General features: G+C 40.1%; 1 protein-coding gene across 7 annotated transcripts in view; it reads left to right on the top strand.

Moving 5' to 3' along the window:
- Nucleotides 1-17,167, top strand: part of GRB10 (growth factor receptor bound protein 10) — a 151,379-nt gene that overhangs the window by 78,963 nt on the left and 55,249 nt on the right. For all 7 annotated transcript variants that reach the window (XR_010829538.1, XM_066992597.1, XM_066992592.1 and 4 more), the window contains 2 exons: nt 11,795-12,011; nt 14,816-14,957. Coding sequence is in view for 6 of the 7 variants with exons in the window: in XM_066992592.1 (XP_066848693.1) it covers nt 11,795-12,011; nt 14,816-14,957 (359 nt within the window). In the remaining variant the exon portion in view is untranslated. The remainder of the gene's footprint in view (nt 1-11,794; nt 12,012-14,815; nt 14,958-17,167) is intronic.

Genomic DNA, 17,167 nt, shown 5'->3' with positions numbered 1-17,167 from the left:
AGCAGGGCTGTGGTGTTCCCTTCTAACACATCAAAAGAGGTCTGCGCTATATTACGGTCGTAATTCTTAAATTATCCACCCTCGTCACTTGGTTTCCTCTGCTGGCAGAGCCAGAGGAGAGCTCCTTGTTCTGCACCCAGAAGGACTGCTTGATTTGCTGACTCCTGAGCTAGGCTTGCATGAAAGGAGAGCCTAAAATAGGCAGCCCACTCAAGGACAAAGTTACGCGTGTGCAGAAGAAATCGGATGCATACCCCAAAATGTTCTTTCCCCTTGAAGGACAAAGAAATGTAAGGAAAGCTTGTATCAGGTGCTGCCGTGGAAATAAGAGTACATCTGACAGCAGCCTTCTTCATCTGTAAAATGATGTTAACGTAGCGAAGCTCGCTCGCTGTTATTTCAGTTGCAAGTTTCAAAAGTCAGAAATTAGGGGCTCTTGGGAGGCTTTTTTGATGTTGAAATTACGAATGACTCTCCCGCAGTTCAGTCTCTTGTAGATAATTTACTGAAATTACAGTTGGAGCTAATACTAAACTATTAAAGCAGCTGGTAAAAGAACCCCAAATTACCCCGCTGTTAAAGAATTGTACTTCTTCATGACTTCAGTTCTGTTAACTAAACTCTGACTAGAAGTACCTTGAAATATGACGTATTCCTGTTGGCTTTGTAAGTACATGGGTCACAGCTAGGTAACTATTATGTTCTGACAAGGCAATCTTTAATTAACCCAGAGGAATAGCTGATTCATTAATTGCTGTGTGCAACTTCTGGAATTTGCATTACATCCTCTTCAGCATGCTCTCTAAGCCAGCAATAAAGCCGTTCAAAGGAAATTTTAAAAACTCGTGGTTTAAAGTCACAACGACTAAAGGTTGGGTTAGCCTGGCTATCAAGTGAGGAAGTGCGCACCTAATTTAATAATGACGACGTTCCAGCATCGGCTCTCGGGATCCATCGCGGCGTGAAGGGATGCGCTGGCGGGATCCCCAGGTTAATCCACAGCCGCCTGTCACGTGAAAGCTGTGCTCAGATTGCCACAAAATGGCCTTAAAACGAACAGAGAGACTCCCTGCAGGCTGGCAGGGCCGGGCATGCTGGCTGCCAGGCAGGACGGGACGCGCGGCCTTTGTCCCGTGGCGGTCCTGGCCTGCAGTCCCAGGCACCGGTTCAGCAGCGGGCAGGGTATTTCGGGCTTTGGCCGTGGCCGAGCAGCACCTTACGAGGTTACGGGCTCCGTTTCCTGGAGCTGGGGGTGAAGCTCGGGCTTTCTTGGCAGGGCGGGAGTAACTAATCCCAGCAGAAGTGTTTATATTGGGTTGTAAGGAGCCTTCAGCCGGGATTATTCAGCAGGGCATTACGATGTTTAATCAGGGAGAGCGCACATTCCCTAAAGGAAAGAAATAGATGCTTTGACTGCATTTTTAACTTGCCTTTAATAGCTTAAACTTGCAAGACATGTGGTAGCTCTTCTCATCTGTCTGAATTTTTAACTCCTTTTTGAACTCTGACTTGTCTGCTGGGGTGTTATTTATTTGTGCATATTTGATTTGCACTCTCGTTATTTTTTTTTCTTGTCCTCTGACACAGGAGATAAGAAAAAGATGCCTGAGTAAAACTTTAGAAAATCATCTTGAATAGAAATGTATATATGATGAGAGGGTAGAATAAACTTTAAAAACCAGTAATTTTCATTCATGCAAGCATAAGGAAAACACAGTATTTTTGAGATACTTCTTTGGTTTCCTCAATGTAAAAATATGCAGTATTAATAAAGATTCAAGTAAACCTGACCTTTGCTGTGTCAAATAGCAGCTCATGCTGATACAGGATATCCTCTTAAAGTCACTCACCCGTAAATATGACTTTCTAATATAAGATGCAGTCTGCCAAGTGTTTACCATGTGGCCAGCAGACAGTATTTCAATTCATCAATCCCTTGCCATCCGATGTTGTGCTTCCTGAGTTTTGACTGGAAGTGCCTTAACGGGTCAGTAGGTTAACACTGTTTTCCTCTTTCTCTGGAAAGCTGAGGTAGATTTTCTGTTCATTTTTGTGTGGTCTACACAGGCTAGCAGCAGTCCTGCTGCCTTGTTGGGCATGCCAGGCATTACGCAGCCGTATTTTCTGGGAGGATGAGTGACAGCCTTCCTGCAGTCGTGATTTTGGAACGTAACACCACAGCTTTCCTTCCTGATTCTGCTATAGAGATGATGCACAAAGACTGAGGCATCCAATTAACCTTATCAGGATGATGAGATATGAATAGAGGATCCCTGGGCTGGCTGGTTGGTCTGTCTGTCTCTTGTGCGCTCAGTCACTTGCTCTCCCACCCACTCTCCTTTTGTTTCCCCCCTCCGGTGTAAGGAAAAGGCCACAGTATGGCTGAGTGCCTGACTATTACTTGCATGATTATGACAAGCTTTACATTTGCCTCTGTTTGTTTCTCCTTTGGGGTCTGCTCACCCCGTGGTATATCAGGGTTTTCCCTGATGCAACCAGTCTGTGCTTCTGTAGGGTTCCCTGAGGATTGATCTCCTCCAGCTCCAAGTTTGGCCTTAGAAAGAGTGAGTACCCCACTCTGTCCTGTGAGGTGCTAGCAGGGGTATCTTCTCTTGTTGGTATTATTTTCTGTCCTCTGTGTAGCTGATGGAGGTGTTTGTTTTTTTTTTTCCTGTCTTTACAAACCCAACCAAACACACACTTTCCTTTTAAGATCTTTCTTAGTCTTTTTCTTGAACTAATACTTTAAAATTGGGTGATACGATAAAATGGTACAGGGTGACAACTGAACCTAATATTCATAGAAGAAAATTGCAGATGTTACCAGTTTCTTGAAAATTAATCATCTGGCTAGATTTTGTAACCATCCCAGGAATGACAATTTCCCAGAGGTCTACTTAACCTCAGACTGCTTTAAGTGACCTGTTTACTCACTATTTACTATACAACAGTGCTTCTGCAAACACTGGCTGTACAGAGCCATTTGAAAGGCTGTCAATTGCTGTTAACAGGAGCTCTGCCATCAACCGGTGCTAAAACCAGGGTGTGTGGTGTGTTCACTGACCAGCATTTGGCCATTCCTGCCCTCTGTGCAGTAACACTGGATCAACTGGTGTAGTATTTGGGTTTGGGCTCAAATGTTTTTTTTTGAAAGCTGCAAAATTAGTTCCTAGAAAATGCACATTGGGAAAACTGAATCCCTACTTTTTGTTTCCTAACTGGGATGTTGGGGTGTGTAAAAGGGACTGGCCATACATACGTATTTTATCTTACCTCTTATAATTATAATAAAGCTCATATGTATATGCATGATCATTCTAGATGTTTCAGATGTTTTCCTTAGGTTTTCTTAGGTTTCCTTAAGTTTCCCTCTCTCATAGCAACATCATCGGTGCTTCGGCATCCGTGCCTTAGAACCGAGCAAGGGCCCAAAGGTGGTGGTGGGTTACCCACTGTGAGCAGTCTTCTGTCCGAACGATGAGTGTAAGTGCATTGCAACAAAGGACCAGCCTGACTTCACGGTTCCTATGTTAGAAATGGGAACTTGCATGCTGAGAGGCACTTCTGAAGGCCGTGAATAATTAGAGGCTTATCAAAGGGCAAAACCATTAAAATGTTATCAGAGATATGCTTTACCTTAGTTTGTCTCTGAAATTAAACAGACAAACAAATCCGCTTTATCCTCATCCTCTCCCCCCAAAATACCTGGCTTTAGTCATCTTTATGCTTTATGATGTCAAGTTGTTAGGTGTGTGAATTGGGCAAGAGTTGAATTTTTCATTTTTTAACCCTACTGTTTTCTTCCATTAGAATTCCTGAAACTTGTTTTATATGATCAAGACTAGTCTGAGGGTACAATTGCATTATTTCCTGCTGTAGGACACCTATAACCAGTTGCTCCTGTTACTCATTAACGCTTCGATTTTGACTAACACCTTTCATATGTAGCTTATTCCTATAGCTGTTACCTAGCAACATTAATTTTGTTCAATTTAGTTTGTCTTCTATTTCAAGGGATTTATAAGGCGTGTTTTAAGAATGTTACCGAAGTCTAACCATAAACCTTTTAGTAAGAAGGTGTTTATAAAGTGAATTCGCTCCACCACCTGTAATTAACGTACATACATTTTATGTTAGCCTTTGCAACCTTGTTGGCAGAAATTGGAATAGATGTATGTGGGATTTAAAAACTACCTGCAGAACACTGGAGTAATTACAAGTTCCCTGTTGACTTCTCTGTGCAGCATTTCAGTGAGCTTAAGGATCGTGGATGCGTATCTGAATTTTGTGCTCTTTTACAGAACAGCATCTCTGCTTCTTGCTCTTCTTTCCACAGCATGGTCTATTTAGCATTTTGGAAGCTGCACATACACTGATGTGACATTTTGTAAGCCAGCAACCATAGTTACGGTACGAAGTAGAGGATTTCACTGAAGATGATTGATATTAGAAAGTAAAGGACTTTTCAGTTCAGAGTCCCATGAGGGGACTTGCAGGGTGCACAAAGTTCTCAAATTTGGGGGGTTCACAGTTGTTGTTTTTAATTCAGACTAAATCACTTGGAACTTGGCGATGTGTGCGGGAGAAAAGCTGGGGCTGTGTCTTCACTTTAAACAAACAAAAAATCTCTGGGCTCCTAATATTCAACAAAGGTAGTCTTTTGATATTTTTGGATTTGGGTCTGATAGTGTACCTGGAGAACAGCATGAATGCGAAGGGTTTGCAAGTTGTTTTTTTTATTATTTTTTATTTTCTTTTTTTTGTTTTGTGTACAAAGCTATCCCTTGTATGTAGTTCTTAATGTTGAAGGGAGAGGTTGCACGGAATTGGAGCTGGTACTAGGAACTGGAACATGTCATTCAGCTGTGGCACCTCTGTGGAGGTCATGGCAGGAGGGCTTTAAAGGAAGTTGTGAGAAATCTGCTTGGTGTCACTCGCCTTCTGTTGCATGCATCTTTCATGGGTGTGGTAGCTGTGAGTCCTAAATACACATAGCTGTAGGCTGCTGTAGGCTACATAGGGGCTGTAGGTAACTCATTGCACAAGAACTGCAAGTCCAAATAGGCAACTAGAGCCTGTGGCATCAGTGGAAGTTCTAACAGTTTGTGGAGGAAGGTGAGACATTTGTGTAAGCATAGAAAATGAACTTACAAGTTCAGAGAGAGAGAAGGGAACAGAAGCCTATGTCTATTATCTGGAGTGGAGTTTTTTGGATTGTTACAATTATGTGTTGTCAGCAATAGTATCTTGCCGAAAGCTTTAGTGTTTGAATTTCTGAAAAATCCTATCAAAACAGCATTTGGATATGACACTGGAGGGACATGCAGCAGTACTGCCAAACTCTTGCAGACAATCCCTGTAAAAAGGTGTTATTGTGTAAAAAGGAACTTATGGCAACGCTTACCTGGGTGGTTATTTCTGATTGTAAATCAGAAAGAGATTTCCACAACACCAAAAACCTTGTAAAACACATCACCGATATGACTCAGAATAATTTATATGCAATTTTAGGAGATCTGAAACAGGATGTTGAGGTGGATACTACAGGTATTTTACATCTCTTTTTTCCCTTTTCAATTCTGGTAAAGTCCATTTTAGTATAAATGTATTTTTCCTGTATTACCCACAATTTATGTAGTGTATCACCACATAATCAATGCAGGATGCTAGGGTATATGGAACCACGTGTACCTTTTCTTTCCCTGTTTCTCTCTGTCTCCGTGAGGGTCAATTAATGTGCATTAAGAGGACATTGAAAACATGGTCCTTTACTTTGCTAAACTTGGGTGAAATCTTATGTTACTTGTACCTTAGCTTCTTTGCTTTGTCAAGTAGGGTCTTGAACATGCAGCACTGAACCTGATTTTGGAGAACTGATTTACCAGAGTTAGTCTGTCAGATAGGGACAGGATCAAAATCAGCAGCTGTCCTACTGTAATATCAAACACTTGTTTATATACACACTGTTATGTTACCTATAGTATCAAATACACTTCCATGGAGACAGAGAGGTGGTATAGCCTTTTTATAAATCTTCTGCTCAGTTCCTAGTAGAACTCACATTAGTCTTTTCTGTGAAGTGATAAGAGGGATAATACTGAAGAACTGAATTCTGAAATGAGTAAACAAGAAGGAAGTTATGTAAGTATACAGCTTTAAAATCACAGCTCACTTAAGTCCTGCAGTGTTTTTCGGAGTATTCCCTATGAGATACAGACTGTATGTAAAAAGGAAGGGTGTTTGCTGAGCTGCCATTTAGAGAAATAAAATGTAACCTGGTCTCCAGTCCAAAGCCAGGATTCTTTCCATGTTCAGCTTTTTTCAGTAAACAGAAGCACTGCAGTGTAACAAGCCCCTTGTCAGCTGTGGAAATACCTGCTTAATTCAGGAGGCTGCCACAGATGAAGCTGAGCAGAACTCATTTCAGCATTATTCTGCTTCAGAGTAAGTGGGATACTGCTCGTTCCTGTTAGCTGAGCTGACACATCAAGGCCAGCAAGAACCAAAATAAGTAAATAAATTAGGATCTAGGGGACAGGGAAGGGCTAGAAGCAGAAAGACAAATGGGACTTGGAAGGCCTTTGGTTAAGCAAAGATTAAAGTTTACTCAGACTTAATTGAGTGGCTATCATCCCACTGTGGTATGCTCAAAAACAGTCAAATAGTATTCAAAGTGCTTTAACTTTTGTGGAACATGAGAGCTTAGCTCACTAGCTCAATAGCAGTTTTAGTTTTATAACGGGATTTTCTCTTGCCTTGAACTGAACTTTTAAATTCTTTTTTTTTTTTTTTGTAATTGAAATCATGATCTACTTTATCAAAAATTTTACTTGCAAAATCAAGTGAAACTGGTTTGTGAACAAAGCCAAAGCTTAACAAATTGTGGGCAAAGAAGCAAAATGAAGCTCAAACAGCTGCCAGGGAGTGCAATTCGGTTCTAGTTTGGGAAAGCAAAGGCGCAACAACTTTGCTCGCTGCCATGCCAAGTATTCTCATATGGTGTAGGAAGTTCTACAGAACTACCAGTATCCCCTCCAACACCAAAAACTTACGTTAAATAAATAAATAAAAGGCTGCTTCCATGTTTGTTCGTGCAAGTTATAAGCTAACCTCTGTGTGGTTCAATTCAGAGAAAAAAACAGATATTTAAATATCTCTTTTCACTGCAGAATTTAACGCAGGTTAAGGAAAACAGTCTTTAGCATCCCTGGAAGCATACAACTGAAAGACAGCTGGAGAAAGAGGTACCTTGGCAGCCTGCATCTCTGCCTGCTGTAACAGCCAGAGGTAGTTCTTCCCAGTCAATCACAAAATTTGTGTGTGCGTACTTGGAGGACCAGCATGATATGATACTGTCTCAAAGGCTAATGATTTGCAAATGTTGCTGTTAGCTGGCAAGCTTCCTCAAAATCATGCAGCTTGTTTTTTTTTCCATGTAGGATGATCTTGATAGAGGTTGTATCTTGCAGGTTGGTAGAGGAAGATAATCTGAAGGATTGGATTGCACTGTGTCTGAAATTTCCTTTTGAATAGTATATCTGTAAATGATTTAAGCTTAGCTTAGAAGTCGTGTGGATCGCTTTTTTGATTTTTATTTAGTTAAGCTCTGTAGAGAGGCATCGCAAGTAACATAGTGTATTACTTGGCAGGCTGAGACATCTGCTGGCACTTCCGAGGTAGGCTGCAGCAATGGGGTTTCTTATTGCAACATCCTGAAATCTCTCCAAAACATAATGGCATTTAGTAGTAAATGCTATTGTATAGAGATGAAACTGTATGAAATTCAAGATTGCAGGCTTTATCTCCAAAAAGCTTAAGGATATGCACTCCTGCAAAACTTGTATAGAAAAACTGAAGGCTGTTATTAGCAGTGCTGCACCCATGGAGAAAAGGAGCTGACAGGGGAATGAAACCAGATTCCAGACTTCAGTGCAACATGTTATTAGGAAAACTCTATATTCACCTGTCCTGTTGGAAATTGAATTTAGGTGTGTAATTGATACGCTTAAAAGCCTGCTATGGCAATTCAATGCTTTAAGCTATGTACTTGGTTTCCTTAATGTTTTGCATGAAGTGCCTCATTTTGTGCTTATTAGACTTTGTATTACACCTTTGTGCCTATTTGATTATTCAGGGATAGCTTGAGCTGACTCTTAATCATTCTTCCCAAGTCACAATCACCAGAAAACTTAATGATCTTGCACACTAAAAGCTTTGTATAAATTGTTAATAAATTAACCCCCTCAGGGACAAAGTCAAACAGCTTTCCATAGAATGTACACCTTGACTTCCTTGCATTTCTGCTAAACAATTGTTGTTAGTTTCTGTAACTTACTCCCTGACTCTGTGGCCAGGGTCTTTATTCTATTTATTATAGAATTCTCTATTCTATATCTCCTTCATCCAACCCCTAAGCTTTTACTTGACAGCTAGCTGACACCCTACAGCTTGGTCCTCTGGTACTGTAGATGAATGATAAAATTCAGAAGCCATGTAATCCAGTCTCTCCCTCTTTATACTCCTACTCTTGTGGTTCCCTTGTGATTGCTCAAGAAGTGTTTTAGGTATATATTCTCCAAATAGGATAAGAATCTGGAGGACTGAATGAAACTTAAATGGCAAGTATGTCTCAAGATCCCTAAAAATAGCTGGAAAATTATTGTAGATTAGTCCAAGCAAAGCAAAGACTAGATTATTGACAAATGCATGAACTAGAGGACGAGAGAAGATGGTGTAGCCTACTGAAGATGTCTTAATAGTTGGGTAGTATCTATTGAGTATAGCGACTGGGGGAAGTAGCCATAAAACAAAAAAAGAAGAAACCTGTTTGTAAGTTTTTTTGTTTGTTTGTTTTAATTTATGTTCAAACCTAGAAATCCTATGGGTATGTTTTCAGTGAAGACTAGGTGATTTTTACTTCAGTAAAGGTCCTCCTGACTCTTAGTGAGGAATGTAGTATTTCAAGTCATTAAATAGAGCTCAGAGGTATGTACGTGACTAGCACCTACTTAATTCTGAGCAGATCTTCAGTTCATCCAATGCTGAGAACGATGGTCATAGGACCATAGAATGGTTTGAGTTGGAAGGGACCTTAAAGACCATCTCGTGCCAACCCCCCTGCCATGGGCAGGGACACCTGCCACCAGACCAGGTTGCCCAAAGCCCCATCCAGCCTGGCCTTGAACACCTCCAGGGATGGGGCATCCACAGCTTCTCTGGGCAACCTGTGCCAGTGCCTCACCATCCTCTGAGTGAAGAATTTCTTCTGAATAATCTAATCTAAATCTCCCCTCATTTAGTTAAAAGCCATTACCCCTTGTCCTATCCCTATACCCCCTGACATAGAGTCCCTCCCCAGCTTTCCGGTAGGCCCTCTTTAGGCACTGGAAGCCCACTATAAGGTCTCCACAGAACCTTTTCGTCTCCAGGCTGAACAACCCCAACGCTCTCAGCCTGTCTTTATGGGAGAGCTGCTCCAGTCCTGTGATCATCCTTATGGCCCACCTCTTGATTTTCTCTAATAGGTTTATGTCCTTCTTATGCTGGAGGCCCCAGAGCTGAAGGCAGTGCTCCAGGTGGGGTCTCACGAGAGCAGAGCAGAGGGAGAGGATTTACGTGCCTGTCTTGCAGCCCAGGATACGTTTGGCTTTCTGGGCTGTAAGCACACATTGCCGGCTTGTGTGAGCTTCTCATCAACCCCCAAGTCCTTCTTCTCAGTGCTGCTCTCAATCCATTCTCTGCCTAGCCTGTATGTGTGCTTGTGATTGCCCCAACCCATGTGCAGGACCTTGCACTTGGCCTTGTTGAACTTCAGGCGGGCCTACCTCTCAAGCCTGTCCAGGTCTCTCAGGATGGCATCCCTTTCCTCTAGCATATTGACCACACCACACAGCTTGGTATCATCAGCAAACTTGCTGAGGGTTTGTTCAATTTCACCATCCATGTCACCAACAAAGATGTTAAACAGTGCCAGTCCCAATACTGACCCCTAAGGAACACCAATCGTTTCTGATCTCCACCTGGACATTGAGCTGTTGACCACAACTCTTTGAGTGTGACCATCCAGCCAATTCCTTACCCACCAAGTGGTCCATCCACCAAATCCATGTCTCTCCAGTTTAGAGACAAGGGTATCATGGGGGACAGTGTCAAATGCTTTTCACAAGTCTAGGTAGATGATGTCAGTTGCTCTTCCACTATCACCAATGCTGTAACTCTGTTGTAGAAAGCCAGCAGATTTGTCAGGCGTGGTCAGTGGTCATCAGCATTCAAAACAAATGCAATGTCATTGCAATGTTCAGATCCTGTTATGGTTATTGAGGCACATTGTTGGTAGACAGAAATTGAATGGTACTGTTTCTGGTGATGTTACTGTACTGATGGTGCCCTTCCAGAAAAGTGATAGTGGTACAAAATCACTTATGGCATCTCATCCAAAAAAAAACAAGTAGTTGTGTAGTGGGTCACAAGCTGAGTAGCTGTTCCTGGTGCCTCGTTTACCTAGAAAATATGGCAAAAGAATGAATATCAGTAGCTATTTGGGGTAAGAAGCATATTTTAGCTGCATGGTGCTGTGTAAATGTTTGTTAGCTTTGTTGGTTGGCTCTACTTTCTATCCATCTGTGACATGAAGAGTTTTGAGAAACTACGGTGTTTGTAGGCAGCTATAGTGTATTTTACCAGGCCAACTGATACACTTTAAAAAAAGGGGTGGGGGGGGGAGCAAAATTTTGTAAACAAAGTTGGTTTTGGTCTAAAGTAGTTGTTTAGGCAGTCATTGTGAAGTAAGCAGAAGCAGATAAGCATGTGTGTGTTTGGTAGCGTGTTGAACTTCTAATAGTAGTGTAACTTGTGGCTAGGGAGTAATTACAATACTCTGAAACTGGAGTTTGGAGAGTGGTTAGTTCAAAAGACTCGCAGAGTTCTGTTGTCTTGCAGAGTAATTATTGTTAAGGAGGAACGAATGAACATGAGTTATCTTAAGGTAAGAAGGCATATGCAGAAGGGATGGTGCCCATTTTAGGGACTGATGTTCTTCCAGCCAGTTGCACCACATCCCTGGTTGATTTACATTATGCTCCTTAAGGCAGGGGTCTTTATTGCATTACAGGAGTAAGCATGCAAAACTTCCTATAAAGTCATTGGGATGATAAAAACAAAAAACAAAAAAACCAAAACAAAACAAAAAAAAAACCTTAGCATTGCCCTTCAAAATACTTTATCTCAAAAAAAGGCAGACACGCAGACGAGGGCATTTTAGGAAATTATAATGACAGCTTTCCCACTTGTACAACAGAGGTGTAAATCCTTCACCGATTGACTTGTGCAACACTATCCTTTTTTCTTGTCTGTAAAGAATTGGATCTTTCAAACAGCGTTTATCAATCTGTTTGGCAATCTGAACTGAGATATATTTGTAAGTGATATACTTTTTGAAATGTATGTCAATTTAACAGTAAGTTGTGTTTCACATCAGCATTGGTATTATTAAAAATCCCATAAATTATTGGTGATTGATTAGTAAATACAACAGTAGAAATATTCCATTCAGAGTCAATAGCTTTTTACTGAGGAAGACAAAATAAAACATGATCACCAGTGGCTTTTTTGTAAGAGTTACTAGCTATGTTTTTTTTGATGTAAAATAAATAAGTTTTCTGTAATAAAAATTTGCAATGTAAAAATATAGCTGTAGAAATACCTGATAAGTTTGCTGAAATTTTGTCTTCAGTCTTCCAAAACTTTTTATCTGGGACTTTCGGATACATTATGCTGCTTTTATTTTGTCTTTCAGATGACGACGTGGACCTGGAAGCTTTGGTAAATGACATGAATTCATCATTTGAAAGTTTATACTCTACGTGCAGTATGCAGTCAGAAACCACTCCACTCCTTCAAAACGGTCAGCTTAACCGCAGTCAGTTGCCAACCTCAGGATCTAGCGCCCTGCAGCCCATGTCTCCCAGGCAGAAGGTGCAGCGGTCTCAGCCAGTGCGCATTATGGCAGTCAGGTAGGAATGAGGGACTGCCCTCCATTTGGTTCAAGTTGTCTTGAACTAGCGTTAAAAGAACAACATTTTGAAATAGTAGATGAGCTTCAGTAGGGGTCTGGTAGTCTCACACTGGACTTCTGCATAGGAAAAACAAGTTACCAGGTAGGTGGAGGTCATAGATTTTCCATGTATTTTGTAATATGCAAATATGTCCCACTTCTACTCTTTTTGTCAATGTTTGATGTGCCTGTAGTAGCAGACATGCATAGAAGCATATCATTAGTACCAATTTTCAGAAATAATGTCCGTGTTTGGAAATAAATCCAAAGCTTTCAAAACTGTTCTCTCAGCTGTGGTGCCTATTAACAGCTTCTTGGCTTTATACAACATAATGAATGATACAGATATAGATGAGGTTGCATTCAGATGGTTTTGATATACAAAAATATCTTAGTGGAGGTTTCCTGAAAAGTCCAAGACAAACAAACAAAAAAAAGAACATGTTGTAGTTCTTTAACCATTCTTCCTAGAGCACTTTCGTTCACTTGAGTGCATAATGGTAGTCATTACAAAAGAGAAGCATTTAGGTTGTCTCACTGTTGTCAGGATGGGGACTTGAATTCACGCTTAAACTGGAATACTCTCGGTGGCTATTGGAGAGTCTGTAGATAAAGCTGAGGTTCTTAAAATCTTTTTAAACAGCAAGAAGAAAGGAGCTCCTGTTAGTATGTATATGTAAATTTCCTGAAGCAGATGTATTTGGAGTTTCTTTTTCTTCTAGTTAAGAAAGACTTCTCCAAAAGAAGTGAGGGGTAATAATAATAAAAGAAAAATCCGACATCTAGAAAGGGTTGCTCCTAATTCTTTACACTGACGTGTTTCCTATAGGAATGATATTCTTAAGGCAAGCAGCTTTTCTATACGAACTTGTATACACTAACTGTAATACAACCACGCTAGCTAATGATGCAATCATGTCTACAGGTTTCATTTGTAACCTTGAATAGCACTGTACTAGAAAACTCACTGTAGAGCAGTATAGCTCTCCATGTTTTCCAAATGTCTCAGTCAAACTCATTCAAACTGTTTTTGGCACTTCAAAACTTAACAACTTTCTTTGGAAGACACTGCACTTCCATCAGCCCTAGAACATTGTGTTTATCATTAAAGAAAATAACAGCAAAACTTTTATTCAGGGTTATCTAGATATCTTTCCTGTACAGGGGAACAACAGCTGTGTCTTTTCCTCAGCCTGAACAGAATAGTTGATTGTTGTAATTATCTTAAGATAATTATCTTAAGCTTTATGTGTATCTCAGTAATGAAATAAATGATGCACTGAAGCATTGTAGACAGAACAGAGTGCAGCATGGTGTAATCTTATTTTAAGAAAACACCTTTTGAATTGTGTTCAATTTTGTAATCCCAGTTATAAGGGAAGTCAATGCAAACACATAGTTCAAAACTTGCAATACAAAGAACTATTACACAGTTACTGATACAATCTTACAGGATTCTTTATTCTCTAGAGAAGCGTGCATTCAGGTAGCTATCAAGCAGGTCAGGCAGTCTTTTGCATAGCCCATAGTTATGGGTGAAACTTGGTATATATAGCAAAAAAACAAATCTGTAGGGTCTTTCATGGAATACCAAGGCAACTAAATTGGAGGATAGAATTGTTAGTTAGTTATTTTATCAGCATCCCGATTCTGGTATAGGCATGGACAGCAAGCATGCCCAGAATGGGACATGTAGCTAGAGACAAAACCAACAGTTGTGTCCCAGACAGCTCTGATAAGAAGACTCTGCTTGCTGAAGGCAGAAGGCTGAAGAAGGTGAAAAAAATGAGGATAAATTAAATGAGAATCCCTTAAAACTTCAAATACAAGGGTTACAGTACAATAGTTGTTAGTTGATTGCCTTTGGAAACTTCTACAATTGCCACTAGGTGGTGCATTCTGCGCAGGCAAATCTGCCAGAGCCATCTAGTAAATCTTCAATGCTGGTGCACTAGCAGTAGGAAAACCTAAAGCTGTCTCTGTGGTCATGAACGGATCTTATATCTTTTCTAACTTTCTTTGTGCTGCCTGGAAGTCTTTAATTTTCCTTCTGTCGGTATGACCAGTACAGGTGTATTGCAAACTGGAACTTGCAAGTCTGTTGGTCCTAGTTAGACTTAATGAGATGTATCTCAGGAGATGCATGTAAAACGTGTTCGAACAGTAATATTACAACTAGCATAAGGTAGGAGGGTGTAATTGCAGTTTATTGCTCAAGGTGAGCCTTTGCACTTCCATTTCTCCAGGAAATGTCGAGTTGCTTAGAGATGGGATATTATACCATAATGAGGTGACAGTATTGGTTTCAGCCTCAGCCTAGCTACTTTACTGGGCTACACCTTTTGTCTTGCTGATCCATGTGGAATTTGGCTCGAAATTAGTGGAGTTATGTCCTCTTTTAGGTCAGTTTGAAGATTTTAACTGACTTTCTGGCACATGGAGCTTAAGCTTGTAAGCTAGTGCGTACAAAAGAGTGTTCAGACTAGTATTTCTGTTTGTTTTATGTGCACAATTACCTCGGTTATTCACGCAAGTAATCAAGTTACAAGCAACAAAACAAGCGTAGATGTGTGACCAGTCATTTTTCACATGCAATTACTTAATTTGGACTTGCAGTTGCTGTAACTGTATAGTAGTTGCTTAGAAAAATAATGATTTTGCTTTATTTTCTTTAATATTAATACATCGAATGGTGGGTTAGAAGATGTAGGTCTGGTGATGCCAGTTTGCTTTTCTTAATGCTTGATGCTTCTGTGTTTGTAGGCGTCTACAAGAAGAAGAACAGCAATTCAGAACGTCGTCTTTGCCAGCCATACCAAATCCATTTCCAGAACTCTGTAGCCCTGCGAGCTCTCCAGTGCTGGCCCCTGGATCTTTACCTCAGAGTCAACCTGCTAGTAAGCATGTGAGTATGGAACGAACCTTTGTGTCATACATTAGCGTCCAAACCAGCAGTGGACTATTCCATTTTGAAGGCAGAAAGTAAGTTTCCAGATACTTAGAAACATCCGTAGACTTTGTCTGTGAGTAGGGCAGCACTGGCAAGAGAACATCTTCAAACAGGCTTCAAAGTTTTTGGTTTTGTTTAAAAGGTGTTGTAAGAATAAAGGAACATTTCAGATATGTGCATGTTGTGAATGAAGCGGTAATACCTGATATCTTTGGAATTTCATTATCCAACATAATGACTTAGTAATTTAGAAGTCAGGTTAGATGGCTTAAAGTTGGAGCAGGATCTGTGAATATTATACTGCATATTCTAGGTGCCACAAAGATGCTTAATAGCCTGTTAATCATTTCAAATTCATTGTCTCTATAAGTAGCTGTCTTTTTTCTTTAAGGGCATGGTGCCTCTTTGTTTTGCTGTTCTTCATGAAGCTGCTTAAAAAGCAAAATACTGTTCTTAGCGCCTGTAACTAGGCACAGCTCCTTGTAATGGGATGGATGAGCAGAACTGTCCCGTGGAGGGCTGACTGAGTAGCTCTCCAGGTCCTTTACAGTGAAATTCTTTACAGTTTTTTTGTAAACTGTGCTGACTTGCACAGGGATTTAAAAAGATGTTGCTTACACTGACTGTTGGGTTAGAATGGATTTGCACAGGAGTACCAAAAACCATGGTGACATCCTGTATCACTGCTGATTTAGTTTGTTAGTAGCTCCTTTGGCTGCCTCTGACTGATAAAAGGGTTTGGGTTGGACAGTTAAGCTACATAGTGTACACCTGCATATATTCTCCATTATTTTGTATCTCCATAAATAGCTGTCAGCTTTCTCGAAGGATACAGTGCATCTTCTTTGGGTTTGCTGTATTTCTTATACATACACAAGTGAGATAAATAACCAGATAATGCCTTAAGAGAAACAGAGTCATTCAGTTAGAAATTTAACGTGGTTTAGTCTGAGTCCTCGGCAACTGCTAAGTGGAGAGGCTGTTCTGTCAAGAGAACGGTAATCTGACTCCGGGGAGAGAAAATAATGGGCAATTCTCTCATGTATCCTGCCTCTTGCCAACAGAACAACAGGATGGCTGCCTTTCTGAGACAAACTGGTTACGGATGGAGATGCATTTACCTTGCTAAATAGTACCCAGTTTCAGGGATTCTTTGCTTTTCAGCTGTATGTTTTCCTAGAATGTGCCATTCCATCCAAAAGATGGCTCTACGAAGCCTTAAGAAACCTAAAACATCTGTGCATCAATTTTAGATGAAATTTAGAAACTAGTGGTTTAACAGTATCTAAATATAAAAGTTAACAAAGCATTACATATGTAAGAAGATGGCTATAAGGACAGAATAAAAGTAGATTCTAAATTTTACTTAATAATTTTCTGTTAAAATCTACCTAATTTTAAGACCATAAATTATGACAGGCTTTTCCAAGACCTAAAATGAAATACATACTTAAATAGCACAGCTGTGCTTGCTGCTGAAATTTTTAATCACAGACAAGCTAGTGTAATGGTAAAAGGTGTAAGGGATGAGATGAGGAGTTAGAGCATGTGAGACGACAATGGCATCTGTAGATGCACGTATATTGCTCATTTCAGCTTATCAGCTGATTGGAGGCAAATGAGAAACAATGTCTCATGCCAAGGGAAGGGCAGAAAGGCATTCTTTTCCTGTCTTCAGTGAAATAGTAGATAAATAGAACTGAAAAAATCCTCTAGCTTTAAAATATTGATGGACAAAAGTAAAAAAAATTAAAAAAAGCAAGTTGTTTCTTCGTGAAGAAAAAAGCTTATTTTTGTTTAATACCTCAGATTTAAATGTGGTGAAATGTTGCTGGATAGCAAAAAAATATGCATATTCAGCCTCTTCAGAGGACATTAGTTGTATTTAATCCAGTTCTAGTTCCGTTCAATCCGTTCAGTGGAGTCTAGCGAACGTCATGAGTAAAAAAATGAATAACTTAAGAAATTTTGTACATCTTCTCACCTTCATCTACTAATAAAAAAAAGTTAAAGTTTGGGAATTCTAATATATTATTTTAGAATACACTTTTGTTTAGATCAATGTCCACAGATGGAATATAAAGTACTGGTTAACAAAGTAAAGGATGAGTTTAGTTAAAGGACTGCAACAACACATTTTAGTGGCTGGTAGCTAGTGAGAATGA

This window comes from Anser cygnoides, chromosome 2, assembly GCF_040182565.1.
Source record: "Anser cygnoides isolate HZ-2024a breed goose chromosome 2, Taihu_goose_T2T_genome, whole genome shotgun sequence".
Classification (NCBI taxonomy): Eukaryota; Metazoa; Chordata; class Aves; order Anseriformes; family Anatidae; genus Anser; species Anser cygnoides.
The sequence above is the reverse complement of the archived record's forward strand: the minus strand, read 5'-3'. Positions and strand labels throughout refer to the sequence as shown.